The sequence below is a fragment of the Stegostoma tigrinum genome, chromosome 13 (genome assembly GCF_030684315.1).
Source record: "Stegostoma tigrinum isolate sSteTig4 chromosome 13, sSteTig4.hap1, whole genome shotgun sequence".
In the NCBI taxonomy this organism is placed as follows: domain Eukaryota; kingdom Metazoa; phylum Chordata; class Chondrichthyes; order Orectolobiformes; family Stegostomatidae; genus Stegostoma; species Stegostoma tigrinum.
This window is the reverse complement of record NC_081366.1, coordinates 13,956,184-13,972,738: the sequence shown is the minus strand read 5'-3', so window position 1 is coordinate 13,972,738 and position 16,555 is coordinate 13,956,184. Positions and strand designations below refer to the sequence as shown.

Sequence of the window (16,555 nt, the reverse complement as noted above, 5' to 3'; positions counted from 1 at the left end):
TCTGTGTGGGGGAAAGGGGTGTGTTTGGGATGTTGCGGTGTTCTGTGTCGGGGAGGGGGGTGTGTTTGGGATGTTGCGGTGTTCTGTGTCGGGGAGAGGGGTGTGTTTGGGATGTTGCGGTGTTCTGTGTCGGGGAGGGGGATGTATTTGGGATGTTGCTGGGTTCTGTGTCGGGGAGAGGGGTGTGTTTGGGATGTTGCGGTGTTCTGTGTCGGGGAGGGGGGTGTGTTTGGGATGTTGCTGCGTTGGTAACGGGGCGTGGGTGTGGGCGGGCTCTGTTTTTCAAGTCCCACCCACCGTTGCTCGCTCCCTCGGGTCAGCTGGGGAACGGCGGAGTACGTGCGCGCCCCGCGTCAGCGTGGGTTCGGCGCGGTGCGTGCGCGCGTACGCTGCTGCCACACGGAGTCCGAGTGCGAGCCCAGCCGCCGCCATGGCCACGCAGGTGCAGAGTCTGCCGTCGCCTCACGGAGCCCAGGCCCCGGAGCAACCGCGTTCGGAGCCGGCCCAGAACTCGGTACACGCCCAGGCCCCGGCATTGCGCCAGGCCGCCGGGCCCGAGCAGGCGTCCTCCCAGACCGGGGCTGGCACCGGCACCAGGCCTGAGGCCAAGCGCCTCATGGCAGCCCCGCCGCCCAAGGTGAACCCGTGGAGTAAAACGGCCTGTGCCGGCGAGTCCGGCGCTCCCAGCCCGGCTCCGCCTGCAGAGCCCGGAGTGGCCTCCGGACCTGGACCAGGGCCCGGCTCCGAGCCCCCGGGACAGGCTGGAGACAGCGCTGAGGAGCAGAGGGCCGGTGGCTGCGGCCGCAGGAAGGAGTTCATCGAGGCGCCCCCGCCCAGAGTCAATCCCTGGACCAGGAGAGTGAGCGGGAGCGGCGTGGAGACCGAGCCAGGTTAGTGCAGGCCCATGAAGGAGAAAGAGGGTGAGGAATCTGTGGCCGGGCCCAAGACTGGGACAGGTGTTGGGGTGGGGTGGGGTTTGATCGATAAGTAAGGGGGTTGCTCAGTCCCCTGCCACCCCCATCTTTAAAACTCCCAGATCCCAAATTTCTTTTCGCCATCCCCAGTCCAAGGATCTGTGGTAGGGGAGTACCCAGTGTCAGATTCAGCTTCCCAGGTCCTATGTTGTGGGTATACTAACCTTCCCTGATTTTAGATCCCGAATCCTTTGCTTCACATCCCTCCCCTGCCCCCGAAGCTCCCAACCAGTGCTCCCAGACATTACTTACTTGTTAGATCTCACCACCGTACCACACCTGAGATTTGGGAGTCCCTGTCTGCAGATCACTCATCTGACTGCACTCACACATCAATTCTTATTCGTCTCTACCTCACTGCTTGATCTGCCAGTTCAGGATTCTTGCTCCAAACCTGTGGACCAGGCATCCCTGTCCACCCGAGCTGAAACTCCTGTTACAAACAATGTTTATGCCCAGGATTTTGTCTTTTTTTCCTGTTGCGTTCTGAGATGCTGTAACGGTGTGATTCATGCTCAACTTTGATCCTTTTGTCATTAGAACAGGATATTATGGGGTAGCTTGACATGTTAAAAGTTACGAAGGGATGGAACAGAGTTTTATGTGACCAGAGGCCATTTAAGAATTGGTTGGTGGTTGATGGAGTGAAGGGTGCTGGGAAATGGTGAGGAGATAGGATCGTGACTGTTGGTGTGGAGAGCATGTGATGCTTTCTTTTCATACCTGTATTCTGTTTCTGCATGCATTTTTACTGTTAGCAACATGTGCACGATTGAGCAAATAGTCTTTTTCTTTGCCAATTAATTGGATGATAAATCTACAAAAAAGTGGAGAAGCTGTTACTCGGGAATGGCTCACATGACCTGTGTGGATTATATGCGACATGGTTTTTTTCTTAACCTAGTTGTGGTATTGTACTTCTCCTTTATTGAGCAATGAAATCATCGAAGCATATTCCTAATACTTAAGGACTGAAATGTAAACTGATACTGGCTTCTGGGCATGGATGATCCTTCCCCAAGACTTGGATCGGTTCTGCATGCAGCAGTGCAGTGAGGAGAAGAGTTAAATGGATACTGGGATACGTTCATCAAGCAATGCACCATTTTTGTTCAAAAAGATTTTTCAGGGTTTTGCCAAAATTCTGAAATGGGTGTCATCTTGAGTGTTTATTGCAGATAAAGTTGAAGTTGAATGTCGGCGTACTGAAAAACTAACGCAAAATTCTGGAATACACACCAATTTAGTTGGAATCTGAAAGACAGCGGTCATGGTTTAGGGTGGAGACATTGTCACAAATGAATGTATGTCTGAAGCTCTGTTTTCATCCGGACATTAGCCTGTTCTTTCTGATTAATGTCGGTGATTCTGAAGCACTTTTTAAATCAGTCCCTGATCTTAAAACCTGTTCACATGAAGCATGTTGCTCTGCTTCTAGTTACCAATCTTCTGTGAATGATAACACTGCACGTTGGAACAGAACCATGTCCTGCATAAACTACTCATCTGGGACCCTAGCACTGTGACACAGGTTCATGTTTACAATGGAGAAATAATAGAACATAGAACGTTACAGCACAGTACAGGCCCTTCGGCCCTTGATGTTGTGCTGACCTGTCATACCGATCTCAAGCCCATCTAACCTACACTATTCCGTGTATGTCCATATGCTTATCCAATGAGGACTTAAATGTACCTAAATCTTCTTTTATTTACATAGTGCCTGACCATGATTCCAGGTTGCCCAAAGCGCACTTGCAGCAAAAATTACTTCGGAAGTACGACTCCAGTCATATTGGCAAATATGGCAGCCAGGTTATGTGATCAAAAACAGTACTTTTGAGTTCTTCTACATGGTGAAACATTCCAAGGCACTTCACGAGAGCAAGAAAGTTTTGGATGCCCAGCCACTAGACATATTAGACCAGAAGAGAGATGTTTTACACACTGTCTTGAAGCAAGAGAGGGATGGAGAGGTTTAAGGAGGGAATTCCAGAAAATATAGTTTCTGCAGCTGAATGCACAGTTGCCAGTAGTTCATTGTAAAACCTGGAGATACTCTAGACCAGAATTGGAGGAGTGCACGTAAATGGGTTACAGAAACACGTTTGCATTTATATAGCATCTTACATCACCATAGGATGCTCCAAAGAATTTACAATTTACAAAGCACTTTTTGAAGTATAATTATTGTAAAACTGTGCAGCAAAATTGTGCGCAGCAAGATCCCTCAAGTAACTACTTTTCATTTGATTGGAGGGTAAATATTGTCCATGCACTGGGGTAACTCCCATGCTCTTCAATATGATGCAATAGGAACATTTACATCTACATGGGAGGATAGGAGGGGCCCCAGATATAATGCTTCATCCAAAAGACATTAACTCTGACATTGCAACATTTCTTCGTATTGCATTAGGTTACCAACCGAGATGTTTATGCTTGAGTCCTGGATAAAGATGATGGAATTGAAAATAAGGGAGGGAAGGTTCCTGATGTTTCTGACCAGGAACGAGTATAAGCCATTGAACACAGGACTGAAAGGTGAACTGAGTTTAGTATCACTAACGATACAGTTTTGAATGGTTCCAAGTTTATGGAGAGCTAAATGTTGAGGATTGACTATATGTTGGAATAATCAAATGCACAGGTAACAAAGGCAAAGGAAATAAGACAACTAATTTGTTGCTATTGCTGGTCTTGACTGTTAAATTGAATATTGCCTGGGGTGGAGTGCTTTCTATTCTATTCACAAACCTTTGAGTCAAGCAGGTGGAACTCTGGTTTCACATCCCATTCAAAAGGCAGTGCTGCAACGATTCTGAACTTTGCACACAAAATTGAGAGATCAAGTCCTATAGTGGCAAATGAGCCCACAACCTCGAGACTGAGGCAAGAGTGTGACCTGCTGCTGCCATTAGTTCGGTTCATAGCCTAAAATGCAAATTAGTAACCTTGATATCTTCAAACAGTACTAGTGTTCCTATAATGAACATGGACAATATGTTACAGGTACAACCAAGCTTAATGGGAATAGGCAGCTGCTCAAGCAACAACAACTTGAATTTGTATAGAACCTTTAACACAGAAATCATCGCAGTGTATCTGCCGAAGGAAGAGAAAGGGCAAAAACGTTTTAGCTGCAATACTTTATATGCTTTGTAGTTTTTTTCTGTTGATGTAAATCAGCTTGCACTTCTATAGTTGGTCACAAAATACCATCCCAGTCTTTGATAACACGGTCTGTCAGGTTATAAAGTTTGTGTCTGGGAAAAGCACTCTTCTGGAAAATCTCGGGGATGGCTAGTGTGCGCTACATTCATTTGTGTTGAAGAAATAGCGTAGCCTTTTTAGAGTTTTGTCAGCTGTGTCTTTATTTAAGGATTATGTCTCTTCTGCTTTTGTTCAACATTACTCTGTTGGTGTGAGGATGAACAGGAGTGGTCTTGATCACCTCTTAGTATTTGAGTGAGGAAATCCAAGCCAGTAAATTTCTTTGATTTGCAATTGCATGAAAGTGAAGCTGATTATAGCCATGGTAGTGTTGGACTAATAGTCCATGAATTCCAAATGCATTACCTTATTATGGCCAGGTACGCATGCCAAAATACTATATAGTTAAAAGTCATTGATGTGATCTTTTCTATTGTAGCTAGTAAACATAAATTAGCAATGTTTTTGTGCTGTTCAGTCCAGATCCTGTTTGGACAGTGTTGTTCCGTCTTGAATAAAGCATCTTTGGCATGTGGTTTAGCAGGAAGCTTCACAACTTTGAAATGTTTTGAGATATTAACTCTGGATACTACACAGCTACCTTATACCTCATTGAGTGTTAATTCTGTCTGTAGCTGCAGGAAGTAATCAATGGTTTTTAGATTGGTTATCATCACTGCTAATATTGTTTGCCCTTCATGTTCAGTCTCAGTCACTTGCTCGCTCTTGTGCTTTCTCTCAAATGGGTTTCTTAACAGTGCGTGAAGATGGGAAAAACTCTTGCTGATTTTCTTTATCTAGCACTCCAAACTTTTGCCTGGCCAACTGACTCCAATTATGCTTCAGTTGCTTCTGGCTACATCTTGCTGTCCTAGCACAGATAAGGGGTTGAGCCTGTGGCCATATTATGATGCTATATCACCTTCAGGCTGATTCTTTCCACCCTTCTGAGCATGATTTGAGTGGAATCCCAGAAGTCACAGTATCCTGTGATAAGTTGATTTGGTGCTCACGTATCATTTTTATAAAGTTGGCTTCTCCTGAGATTTTGTAGGTTACTGAGTTTCCTGGACACACTTACTAACTTGCAGGCACTGTTCTAACAATTCTCAGATGGAAGTCTCACCTTTTGATACAAATTGAAAGAAGATATTCATCCTCCTCTCAGCAACATCAGAACTTCAGTTACCGTGCTGTTGAGTTGACCACGTCAGTGGTTGTTCTTACCAGACCGTCAGTATGCTGGCAGTGTTAGCGAACTAATAAAATATTGCCGTATGAAATTAGGAACAAATCAGCATAGATCTAGCACTTGCCTATTCAGTATGAAGTACCCCACAAACTAGGTACCAAATGTTAATGTGCAAAATAATGTTAATCACAAATCCGTCTAGATTAGTATTAACAGATTTTTTTTAACAGTCTAAAATTCTTCACCTCATGCCATGATTGACATTTTTTCGAACTAGTGACTGAACTATTCACGGATGTTTTGCCTTCCTGCTGCTTTGTGGCTTTTAAAGGAAACCTGTACCTAGTGGAGGTCTTGAATTGAAATCATGATTCAGAGAATCCAGTTGAGAAAGCCTAGACTCATCATTAAGGTAAAAATGAGAAGGTACTCATGGACAACTTGAGTGTTATCATTGGACATTAAAAAGCAACTAAAGTATTGTTACACCAGTGTGGAACCCTGGTGTAGGTTGCTTCAGGCAACGTACCAATTTAAAGTACAATATGTTGAAACTGATGAATATGGTAACCAGGCTGAAATAACATATTTGGAGTTTGCAACTTAGTTGTTCTAATTATTGTGCTTTGCTGTCGCCAGCACACATTGTCCTTGAGGAAGCAGTGAGCCACCTTTTTTGAACTTCCCGGACCAGGTTGAATGCACCCACAGTGCTTTTAAGCAGGAAATTCAAGAATCTTAATCTAGTGGTATTGAAAGAATGGACGTATGTTTCCAGGTCAGGATGGAGAATGACTTGGCGGAGTTCTTGTTCCAATGCACCAGAAGCAATATGCATTCTAGGTTAAATGGCTATGTTTGCTTCTTACATTCTGGGCAGCTTTGGAAAGCCTACATTGGTAATCCAGCTCTTGAAAGTGGTGACCCAGTTGACATTACATCTTTCCAAAAGCCAGTTAGCTAGCATTAAATGTAAGCGAAGAAGAGGATAGAAGGGTTAGAGAGGGGAAATCTATTAAATAGGGACAAGGCAACACAAAATTCAGAAGGCTCATTCTTCGTGAGTAACAGGAGTATCTTTCCAGAATGTGGATTGTTGCAAGGTATGCTGCAAAAGATAGGTAAATAAATGGTTGTCAGAAGAGTTGGATATGAGGAGATAATATGTACAAGACTCAGAATTGGCAGTGAGGAGCATTGTAGATCACTCTTACACAGCAGCTAATCAGGGAGTTTACCTCTAACACACTGCTTCTACATCTGTTTTTTCTTGCAAAGGGCAGTGTATCAGCTGATTAGGCTCCTTTTTTCCCCACTCCACCCAACACCAGCTCATCTTGCTGACATTGTGAACTGTGGATTAAATGTTTTGTTCATTTAGTACTGATTTGGATGAAGGAAAGGTTTTTACTTGCATTGTGCCTTAATTATCTTCCTACAATGCCTAAAAATTATTCCCAGCCAATTAAATTTGGAGAATTTGCTGGTTATTACTGAATTTTCTACTTGCACAACACCTCCAGTAAATTGAAATGAAATATTTCTGGGTGAAAATTGTCAATTAATTAAAATAGAATCTTTATTCAGCTCTGCATATCAAAGAGCTGTTGTGATATTAAAGTGAGATTTGAATTGTGCAGCCCAGTTCAAATATTACACACTTTAAAGTATTGGCTAAATGGTTGCTTTTATCAGCTGAGTATTTCAGTTACTGAACTGGTCCACAATTAGTGTTTGGAATCGATACAGTATTGGTACTCGGAGAATTATGAGATGCAAGAGGAATTTGTGGAATCACAAGTAGGCCATTTAGTGCCTATTGCTTGTACTGCCATTCCGTGAGATCATGGCTGATCTGCAATTTTTGTATCCGTTAATGGCTTTGGACGACAAATCTTACAATGTGAGATGTGATGGATTACAATCGATCTAGTATCAATTACCACTTACAGAAAGGAATTCCGAACTTCTTTAACTCATTCTGTTTCATGATTAGCATTAAAAGTTGGAGTTAAAGTACAAGATCACCCATGATTGTGTGAATGGCGAAGGAACATAATGAGCAGAATAGCAAAATAGCCACACAAATAGGCCATTTAGCCTTTGATCCTGATCTGTCATTTGATATGATCATGGTGAATTGCAAACATTCATCCTTTACCCATATTATTGCCCTACCCTTTATGCCTTTGGTAATCAGAAATATTATCAATCTCTACTTTAAGTATTGTGACAGTCTGAAGTTCCACAGGTCAAAGGGCTAGACAATTTCCAAGATTCACAATTCCCGAGTTTTATAAAAATCTCTTAAACTAGGTCTGAATGGCATTCCTTAAAATTGTCAAATTCCCTGATTTTTACACTCCCCAGTGGGGGAAGCATCTTATCTGTAACTACCTAATCACTTTGTGTTTTGTGAATCTCAATTAAGTGATCTCTCATTCTTTGAAGCTCTAAAAAATACCAGCCTGGTTTGTCCACCCTCACCCCCACTGCCCAATGCTGGGAGAAAGTCTAATGAACCCAAGTTGCACTCCTACAGAAGTAATGTCTTTCCTGTGGTAAGGAGACCAAAACTTAAACCTATAGATGTGGTCAAAACAAACTTGTACATACTTGAAGCAAAGCTTCACTACTCCTGCACACAAATCTTCTTGTAATAAATTCTAGCATTCTCTTAGCTTACCCAATACCTTGCTGCACCATGTTAACCTTCAGTGACTGACTGAACACTTATATAGTTTCCAGCCTCTTGCGATGTAATAAATTTTCTGTGCATCTGTTCCTCTTGAAGTGGAGAATCTCCTTTTTTTTCACATTATGTGGCTCCTGAAACATTTTTGTCCAATCACTAAGCATGTCCAAAAATCTGCCTATCTCCACAAACGTTTTCAATACCCAGCATCTGCCACACTGGGGGAGGGAATTTGACAGATCTGTGGCCTTTTGAAAGAAGTTATTTTTCCTTGTCTCCTTCAAATCTGCTACCTCTCATTCTAGATTGTCCCACATGAGGAAACATCCTTTCATTGTCTCCTTCATCAATCCCCTTTACCATCTTGCAAGCCTCCCGTAGATCTCCTGTCATTCGTCTGAACTCCAGAGATTATAGACCTAAGCTGCTCAATCTCTCTTTGGAGATCAAACTCCTCCTCTCTCGAATCAATCAAGTGAATCCTTTTTGAACTGCCACCGATACAACTACATCCCTTCTCAAGGCACCAAAATTGTGTGCAATACTCCAGGTGCAGTCTCACTAATGCCTTGTACAGTTGTCACATTTCCATATTTTTATACTGCTATTTCTTTGGCAATAAAAACCAAAATTCCATTTGCCTGCCTTATCTGGAATTAGGAGTCTAATGGTGACCATGAATCCGTTGTCTGAGAACAACAAAAGCTAGAAATCACAGTAGGTCAGGCAGCATCCATGGAAAGAGAGCATGCAGATGATTTGAGTCTTGGTAACTCTTCATCAGTACTGAAGTGAAGTGTGGAGGGGCTAGCATTTATACTGTAGTTGAAGTGGGGTTAGAGTGCTGGACGAAAAAGGCTGTTGATAGTTCAGCGAATGCCAGCAGTGACGTGGAAAGCAATGAAGATGTACGCGGTGAAACAGACAGCCAGAATTCCTGTCAGAGGGAAGAGCAAAATTTGTTCAGGGTAGGCGTTACTTGAAGAGACGTGGCAGTTGAGCAAACACAAATTAGGAGCAAATTACAGCAGATGCTGGAATCTGATGTTATCAGTTGTCAGAAAAACCTGTCTGGGTCACTAATGTCCTTTAGGGAAGGAAACTTACATCTTTGCCTTGTCTGGATTACCTGCAACTCCAGACCCACAGCAATGTGGTTGAGTCTTAACTGCTCTGTGGGCAGTTAGGGATAGGCAATAAATGCTGGCCAAATCAGCGATGCCCTTATCCCATGAATTAAAATCCCAAAAAAATTACCTGCTGTTGTTGCGACTCATGCACAAGGACACAAGACCCTTCTGCAGTAAAGCACCCTGAAATTTTTCTCCAGTGAGATAATTTGCTTTTCTATTCCTTCAACCAAAGTGAATAACCTCACTGTTATCCACATTAAGCTTCATCTGTCGAATTTTAGCTCATTTGCCTGACCTGTCCATATCCATTTGTAAGTTCCTTGTTTCATCATTACAGCTTAGGTTTCCCACTTATTTTAGTGCTATTAGCAAATTTGTCTGTTGTACTTTCCATTCATGCATCCAAATTGTTAATTATGTAAATAGTTGCAGCCCTGAGGACCAAATCCAGTGGCATCTCACTGGTTAGCTCTTAAAATTGGAAAAATACCCATTTATCCTTTACTGGCCCCTTGATTTAGCATCTTATTAGAAAGGTGGCCCTGTCAGTAATATTAAGGAGGCTGTATGCTATGCTGGATTGTCGGCCTCAGTTTTAATGCACAAATGTTAAGAGTAGGACTTGCACCTTGAATCTTCTGTCTTGAGTGCACCCAACTGAATTACAGCTGATGTGTGAATGCAATGCAGTTACAATGGTCAAGATGAACAAACAGGCATTTGTACAATACCTCGCATTCATTTTTACATCCTTCGAGCCATCCCCAAGTGAACCATCGTCATTTAACTTATAACTGAATGTAGAATCCAGTTTGCAGTGTACCACAAGCAGGTAAGACAAATGACAAAATGGTCTGGTTGTGTAGAGGGAGAAGAAATAGATTTTGGCCAGGACAGTGGGAAATCTCTGTCATAAACAGATACATTAAGTTTCATAGGTTCTTCAGTATGATTCTAAAGAGCAGTCGGGACTCTGATTTATAGCTTGTCTGAAAGAGACAGTCAGTGGCAATGCAACATAGCTATGCCCCTCAGTGTCAGCATTGATTTTATGCCTACGTTCTGGAGTAGGACTTGACTGAGCAGGAAGTTGTAGTTTTATGAATAGTACTAGAATATAATTCAGCCAGCTTTCTCTCTGGTTTCTGACAGATGTTAGAGTTAAATGTTAGTCGATCTTCCTTTATGGTTTAGGCTGCTTTCCTTGGACAGGAGAAGATAGAGAAGAGCATTGATGGAGATGTCCAAAATTTTGACAGATTTATGTTTGGGAGAAATTATTTGTTGGTAGAAGGATTGAGAACAAGCTGGAACAAAATTAAAGTAATTGGAAAAGACGGAATTGCATCATGCACAGGAACCTTTTCACCTGATGTGCAGTTTGAGTTTGAAGTGCGCAACCAGTGTGTGGTGGAAGCAAATTTAACCAAAGAATTCAAGAGGTGATTGGATTTTTATCTGGAAAGTAAGTGTATGTATGATTACCAAGTGGAGGCCAAATAGTGGCACGCGGCAAAAATTCTCCTTTGGACTGAGTGCTGACAGTATAGGCTAAACAGTTTGTTGTATTGTAATGATTTTACTATGAGTAGATGCCTCAGATTAAGTTAGAATGTTTCTCACTGAGACCCAGCAATCTTGAAACTTTGTATCTTGTTACTCTGCTAAGGTTTGGACAGATTTTCATGCAGGTAGCAAGTAATTGAGAGGCATGAGAATGTTCTAAATACAGTAACTGTCTAAAGACTGGCCATTACTTCATGTAGAGTTTACTCTAACCTGAGTTTCTCATCTTCTCCAATCCATGGGTTACTGCTTCAAGTGTAATGCTGAACCTCTAATCTTTTTCCCATTGGCAAATTAAAATGAGCTGAGATAGTGAGAGGTTAGGTGAATCTCCAGAAAGCTTGGTATGAGTTATATTGGTAAACTGAAGAGTCATTGCGTACGGTTTCCAGCCTCTGACAGTGTGTAATTTTTGTACATTTTTCTGTAATCCGATGTAGAATGCTATGTTGTTGAGTAATATCTCCATTTGTACTCAATCTCTTTAGCTTGCAACTTGTTCGTCACTGTTGCTTCAACCACATGCTGAGCTAATGGTTTCAAAGCATTCTTCAACACTAATCCTTTGGAGGTTGAATGGAAGAGGTTTAAAGGGGTGAATTTAAGTGAGAGTAGACTGCGAACTCTGCCAAAGTTTAAAGGCTGCTGCTGTTCAGATATTTGAATGTCTTCACTTATTTATTGAAAATTGCTCACTCCAGCAGGACTCTGTACACTAAAACAGCGCTGTTTTCAGGGTCAAGAACTCCCAATAAAAGTAAAGATTCAAAACAAAAACAGACAGCCATATGATGATCTGCTATCAATAAATTCTCTACAGAAATCAAAGCTGTGCTGCTGTGTTATTTGATTTCTGTTCATGCTTTACCATTCCTACTCTCATTTTTCTAGCCTCTTTTAAACCTTAAAATTTCATTCATTCTTTCCTGTGGTCAGTTTTCCCTATCTTTGTGTAGGAGCTGCCAAGAAGTTTGGAAAGCACCTTTATGCCACTTGTAGTTGTCCAGAGCAGCACCAGTTCGGTGCTTGAAGTAAGCTGGTAATGTTTTATTGAGCATCTGGAGAGTTTGGGATAGAGAATTTTATTCACTCATGTGGTATGGGTGCCATTCACATCAGCATTTATTGACAATCCTTAATTGCCCTTGAGAAGGTGATTTTGAGCTGCCTCCTTGAACTGATGTAGTTGGTGTTGTGAGGTATTGCTCCCATGCAGGATCTCCACAAGGATTTGGCAGTTGGGAGTAGGGAGTAAACAATTTGGGCTCTCAACCTCACTTCACCATTTGATAATATTGTGGCTGATCTCGTGGTCTCAATTCTACTTTACTACTCCCCAGCAATAACCCTGGACTCCTTGTCAATGGCAAATCTATCTAACTCAGCCTTGAATTTATTCAGTGACCCAACCATCACTGATCTTTGGGGAATACAGCTCAACGGACTCATGACCCTACAAAATGCTCATGTCAGCCTCAAAAAGGATTTAATGGTGAATGGTTGGCGATTAAAAGTTCTGTTGATGACACCTTCTATCCCTCACCTATGGTTGATTGAAACTAGACTAATAAGGCTAGTTGGCTGGATTAAATTTGTTCTGTTTCTTGGACACGTTGCCACTTGGTCAGATAAACCTCTATTGCAGCTGTTCTCAGTGGGTTGCAGTGAAACAGGAATACACGTCTTTAGTGCTACATTTGGGTGCTGTCGAGCCTCCACTTTTGCTCTGCCCAATATGCTCAATTGTTTGTCATGTCGAGTGAATCAAATTGGCTACTGACAGACATTTGTAATGGTAGGGGCCTCAGAAGAAGACCAAAATGGATCACCCATTCGGTACCTTTGACAATGCAGTTGCAAACACTCAGACTTGTCTTTTGTATTTATGTGCTGTCTTCCCCATCATTGAGGAAGGGGTACTTGTAGAGCTGCCCCTCCTGTTAGTTATTATCATCCACAACTGAATGGGGCCAGATTGCAGAGCGTAGATTTGATTTGTTGGTTTGTGGATCATTTATTTTTATTTATAGAATACTGCTTCTGCTGTTTAGTATGTTTGCAGATGTTTGTGGCTTCATCTGGTTGATGATATGGTTCTGAGTGCCTGGTACTGGGCAGCTTTCCTACACTTCTCATTTGATCTGGGCTTGATTTCCTTGCTTGATGGTAGTGATGGAAAGTGTGTGCTGCTGGTCCAGCAGGTTAAAAATTGTGCTTCAGTACAATTTTAGTGCCAGTGACAGCCTGCAGTTTTCATGGGTGATATGTTTTGAGCTGCTTAATCAGCCCTCAGGCTATTCTGTTTACCACAACAATGCTAAAGTACAATTTCCATGTTATTTTTATGGCAAAAGAAGGTGGTATGTACTATTGAGGACTCGGGCTATTATTTGAACTATTTTAAACTGGCTTCTGACAGCAAGCTCAGGTTGTGCAATTGATGTGTGATTACTGCATAATAGAAATGAGCTATTATTTTTCAGTGTGGGAAAGGTAGCCTGATAGTGTGAAACTAGACCTGTGTATATTTTGGAAGTGTCGTGCAACAGGTCTCTTCTTTGCTGAATATTAGCCAACCAGTTGATCTTGTATGATATTTGGAACATTTTGGTGCTATTTGCTGGCACAGACCCACAGATCACCATTAGACCAATTGGGACTTGTGACTTTTGGTCTGCTCGTCTTCAGCTTGATCCAGGAACATTGAGTTACTGTGCGGAGGCCTGGTTGCAATTGAGATGGTGCTCATTCAGTTATTTTGTCAATATGATGGAATGTAGTAGTAAATTAAGATAATAAATCCACTCTCTGTCCTGGTTATTCCATGTTGGTAATTGAATAGATGTCAGATAAGGCCAACACTTTTGATGGCTGAACAAGTTGATTGTTGAAAGCAGAGTATACCATGAGCACCACACAAAAAATGTCCCTTTAAAGTGATGTGAATTGGAATCTACTTTGAAGTTTCTAAAATAACCAGTTATTGTTATAGTAAATTATTGCTCACAGTTGGTGTTTGCTGTTGCATTGATTGTCACCTCGTTGCCCAGTTCTTAAAATTGATTATAATGTCTTCAATGTCTATTTGAACTGAATTCTTGAATTGGAGTTTTGGATGCTCTGTTGGTCTTTTGCCAACAGGCTACTTTCCTGCTGAACATATTGTTGAGATGAGGCCATCTTCCATCCATTGCTTATTCCCCAGAAAGGAGTGTTTTGTTGGTGACTTGATCTTTCTGTACAGTATGACACTGAGGATGGCTTTTAGGCACTGAAGTAAGTTGGAGCGAATATTTCCGTGAATGTTTAGCAAATTGGTGAGTCAGTTCTGGAGCTGGGTTATTTCTTTTGAAGTGTGTTCTTCAGAACAAATTGTACGGAGTTGTCTGGCACCCCTTGTCTTTGCTATAATGTCAGCATGGCTCAGTGAGTAGCACTCCACTGTTAAATTGAAAATGATCAAAATGGGGTTAAATGGCCCCTGATGTGTCACTGTAACAAAAATACAAATTAACAGTTAATGGAAACTTATTGGAAATGGAAACTTACTGAATCAAACTTTTGTCTGAGGTGATGCACTCCACCTCTACAGTGTTCTTTGGTCTCTTAGGGCCTTTATCATGACAGTGAGCACTGCATGCTCCCTCTCCACAATAATAATGGTGAAAGAGGGGCAGACTTAAATCAAAACAGTGATGGCTTGAACCCTAAGTCAGGATTGAAACCATGTAGCATTCATAGAGATTTTTGCAATATCTTTCCTTAACTTGGATGGAAATACTGATTCATTATCTAAGTACAGTGCTGAGGGAATGCTACATTGACTATCATTTGGGTAGTTTGTTGAATATTTGAAGACAACAGAAGACAGTACTATTCAAATAATGTTACCAAGGAGCTAAATTTGGATCCTTTATCTCCTGAGGATGCATTATTGACGAGAGTTTGAATGATTTACCTTTTCCTTTTCGCCTTGAATGTTTTAATATCTGATTCTATTTGCAATGGTAGACCCTGAGCACAGATTAAATCTGTGTGCAGACACAGTGATATGGTCATAAATTTACAGAGAATGGGATTCAGAATTTTTCAGGTTGCAAACTGCTTGATCATGGGTCATTGGAGGTTTTTGGGTGGGGGTTGGGATTACAGTTATTTTTTTGCATCCTCCGAGGGATATAGGCATGATTGGTGGTTAGTCTGGAATCAGGTAGTCAGCAAATTTTCTTGCCCAAACAACATTAATAAAACCAGGTGGGTTTTCATAAAAATCAGCCATGGTTACATGTTCTTCATGAGGGAAGGGTTTTTTTAAGTTCAGATAGGACCATCGACCATGATGGAACTCGAATTTATATCATCAGCTTATTAGCCTAGAGTTCTGGATCATTAGTCCAGTGACATTGCCACTATACTACCACCTCCCTAGGTCAGTTTAACCTGAAACCTACAACTTTTCATTTTGATGTGATCTAATGTAAACTTCTGACTTGCAGAAGAGTATTTAGAGGTGTCACTTCAATGTCCTTCATGGTCTGGGGATAACTCAGTTGTTCAAGCAAAATTAAGCTTTGTTTATTCACTCATGCAACATGGGCATTGCTGGCTGGCTAGTAATTATTGGCTGTTCCTAGTTTCCCTCGTGAAGGTGGTGGTGGGCTGCTTTCCTGAACCATTGCAGTCCACGTGCTGCAGGCCATTAGGGAAAAATTTTTAGGACTTTACCCAAGCAACAGTGAAGGAATGGTGATGTATTTCCGAGTTGATGTGCAATCATCGGTGACCAAAGTTCACCATTCGCATGGAAGCAGCCCGTGTTCAAATGTAACAAGACCTGGACGATATCCAGTCTTGAGCTGCCAAGTTGGAAGTAACATTTGTGCCACACAAATGCCAGACAATAGCTCTCTCCATTAAGAGTTAATCATCCCATGGGTCCTCGGGGTTCACTCATGTTACCATGATTGAATTCCCCTACGATCAACATTTCTTGCGCTTACCATTGACCAGAACCTCATTGGGCTTGCCATCTAAGCACAGTGGCTACAAGAACAGGTCAGTGGCTAGGAATACTTAAGCAAGTAACTCACCTCCTGACTTCTGAAAGCCTGTCTGTTATTCTACAAGGCGCTTCCCTGAATGGATACAGCTCCAACAACACTCAAACACTTATCCAAGACACAGCAGCACATTTTTTTGGTATTACATTCACAAGAAACACGCACTCCCTCCACCACCAATGCTCAGTAGCAGTAGTATGTACTATGTATAAGATGTATTACAGAAAATCACCAAAGATATTTAGATGATACCTTTCAAACATGTGAACACTTCCATCTCGAAGGACAAAGGCAGCAGATACATGGGAACGCCACCACATGAATGTTCCCTTCCATGCTGCTCACCATCCTGACTTGGAAATATATCACTTTTCCTTCACTGTCACTGGGTTAGAACCCTGGAGTTCAGTACTTAAGGGCATTGTGGGTCAACTTATCACACATGGACTGTGGTAGTTCAAGAAGGCAGCTCATCGTCTACCACCTGAAGGACAACTAGGGACGGACAATAAATGCTGGCCATGAGTGAGTTTTAAAAATAAAAGTCAAGATGATGAACAGTTTCAAGGGGAGTTTTCAAGTGGTGGTCTTTCTATGTATTTGCTACTCTGGTCCTCGAGATGGGAGTGGCTACGGGTATGGAAGACGCTTTCTAAAGATCTTTGGGAAGATTCTGCTCAGCATCTTGTAGCTAGTCCTCACTGCTATTGCTGCACGTTGGT

The 16,555-nt window shown here is 42.0% G+C and overlaps 1 protein-coding gene across 1 annotated transcript in view; it reads left to right on the top strand.

The window, feature by feature from the left end:
* Window positions 1-404: 404 nt before the first annotated feature.
* Window positions 405-16,555, top strand: part of larp1 (La ribonucleoprotein 1, translational regulator) — a 105,163-nt gene continuing 89,012 nt past the window's right edge. The window contains exon 1 of the mRNA XM_048543161.2: window positions 405-890. Within this exon, the coding sequence (XP_048399118.1) occupies window positions 431-890 (460 nt within the window). The 5' untranslated portion in view covers window positions 405-430. The remainder of the gene's footprint in view (window positions 891-16,555) is intronic.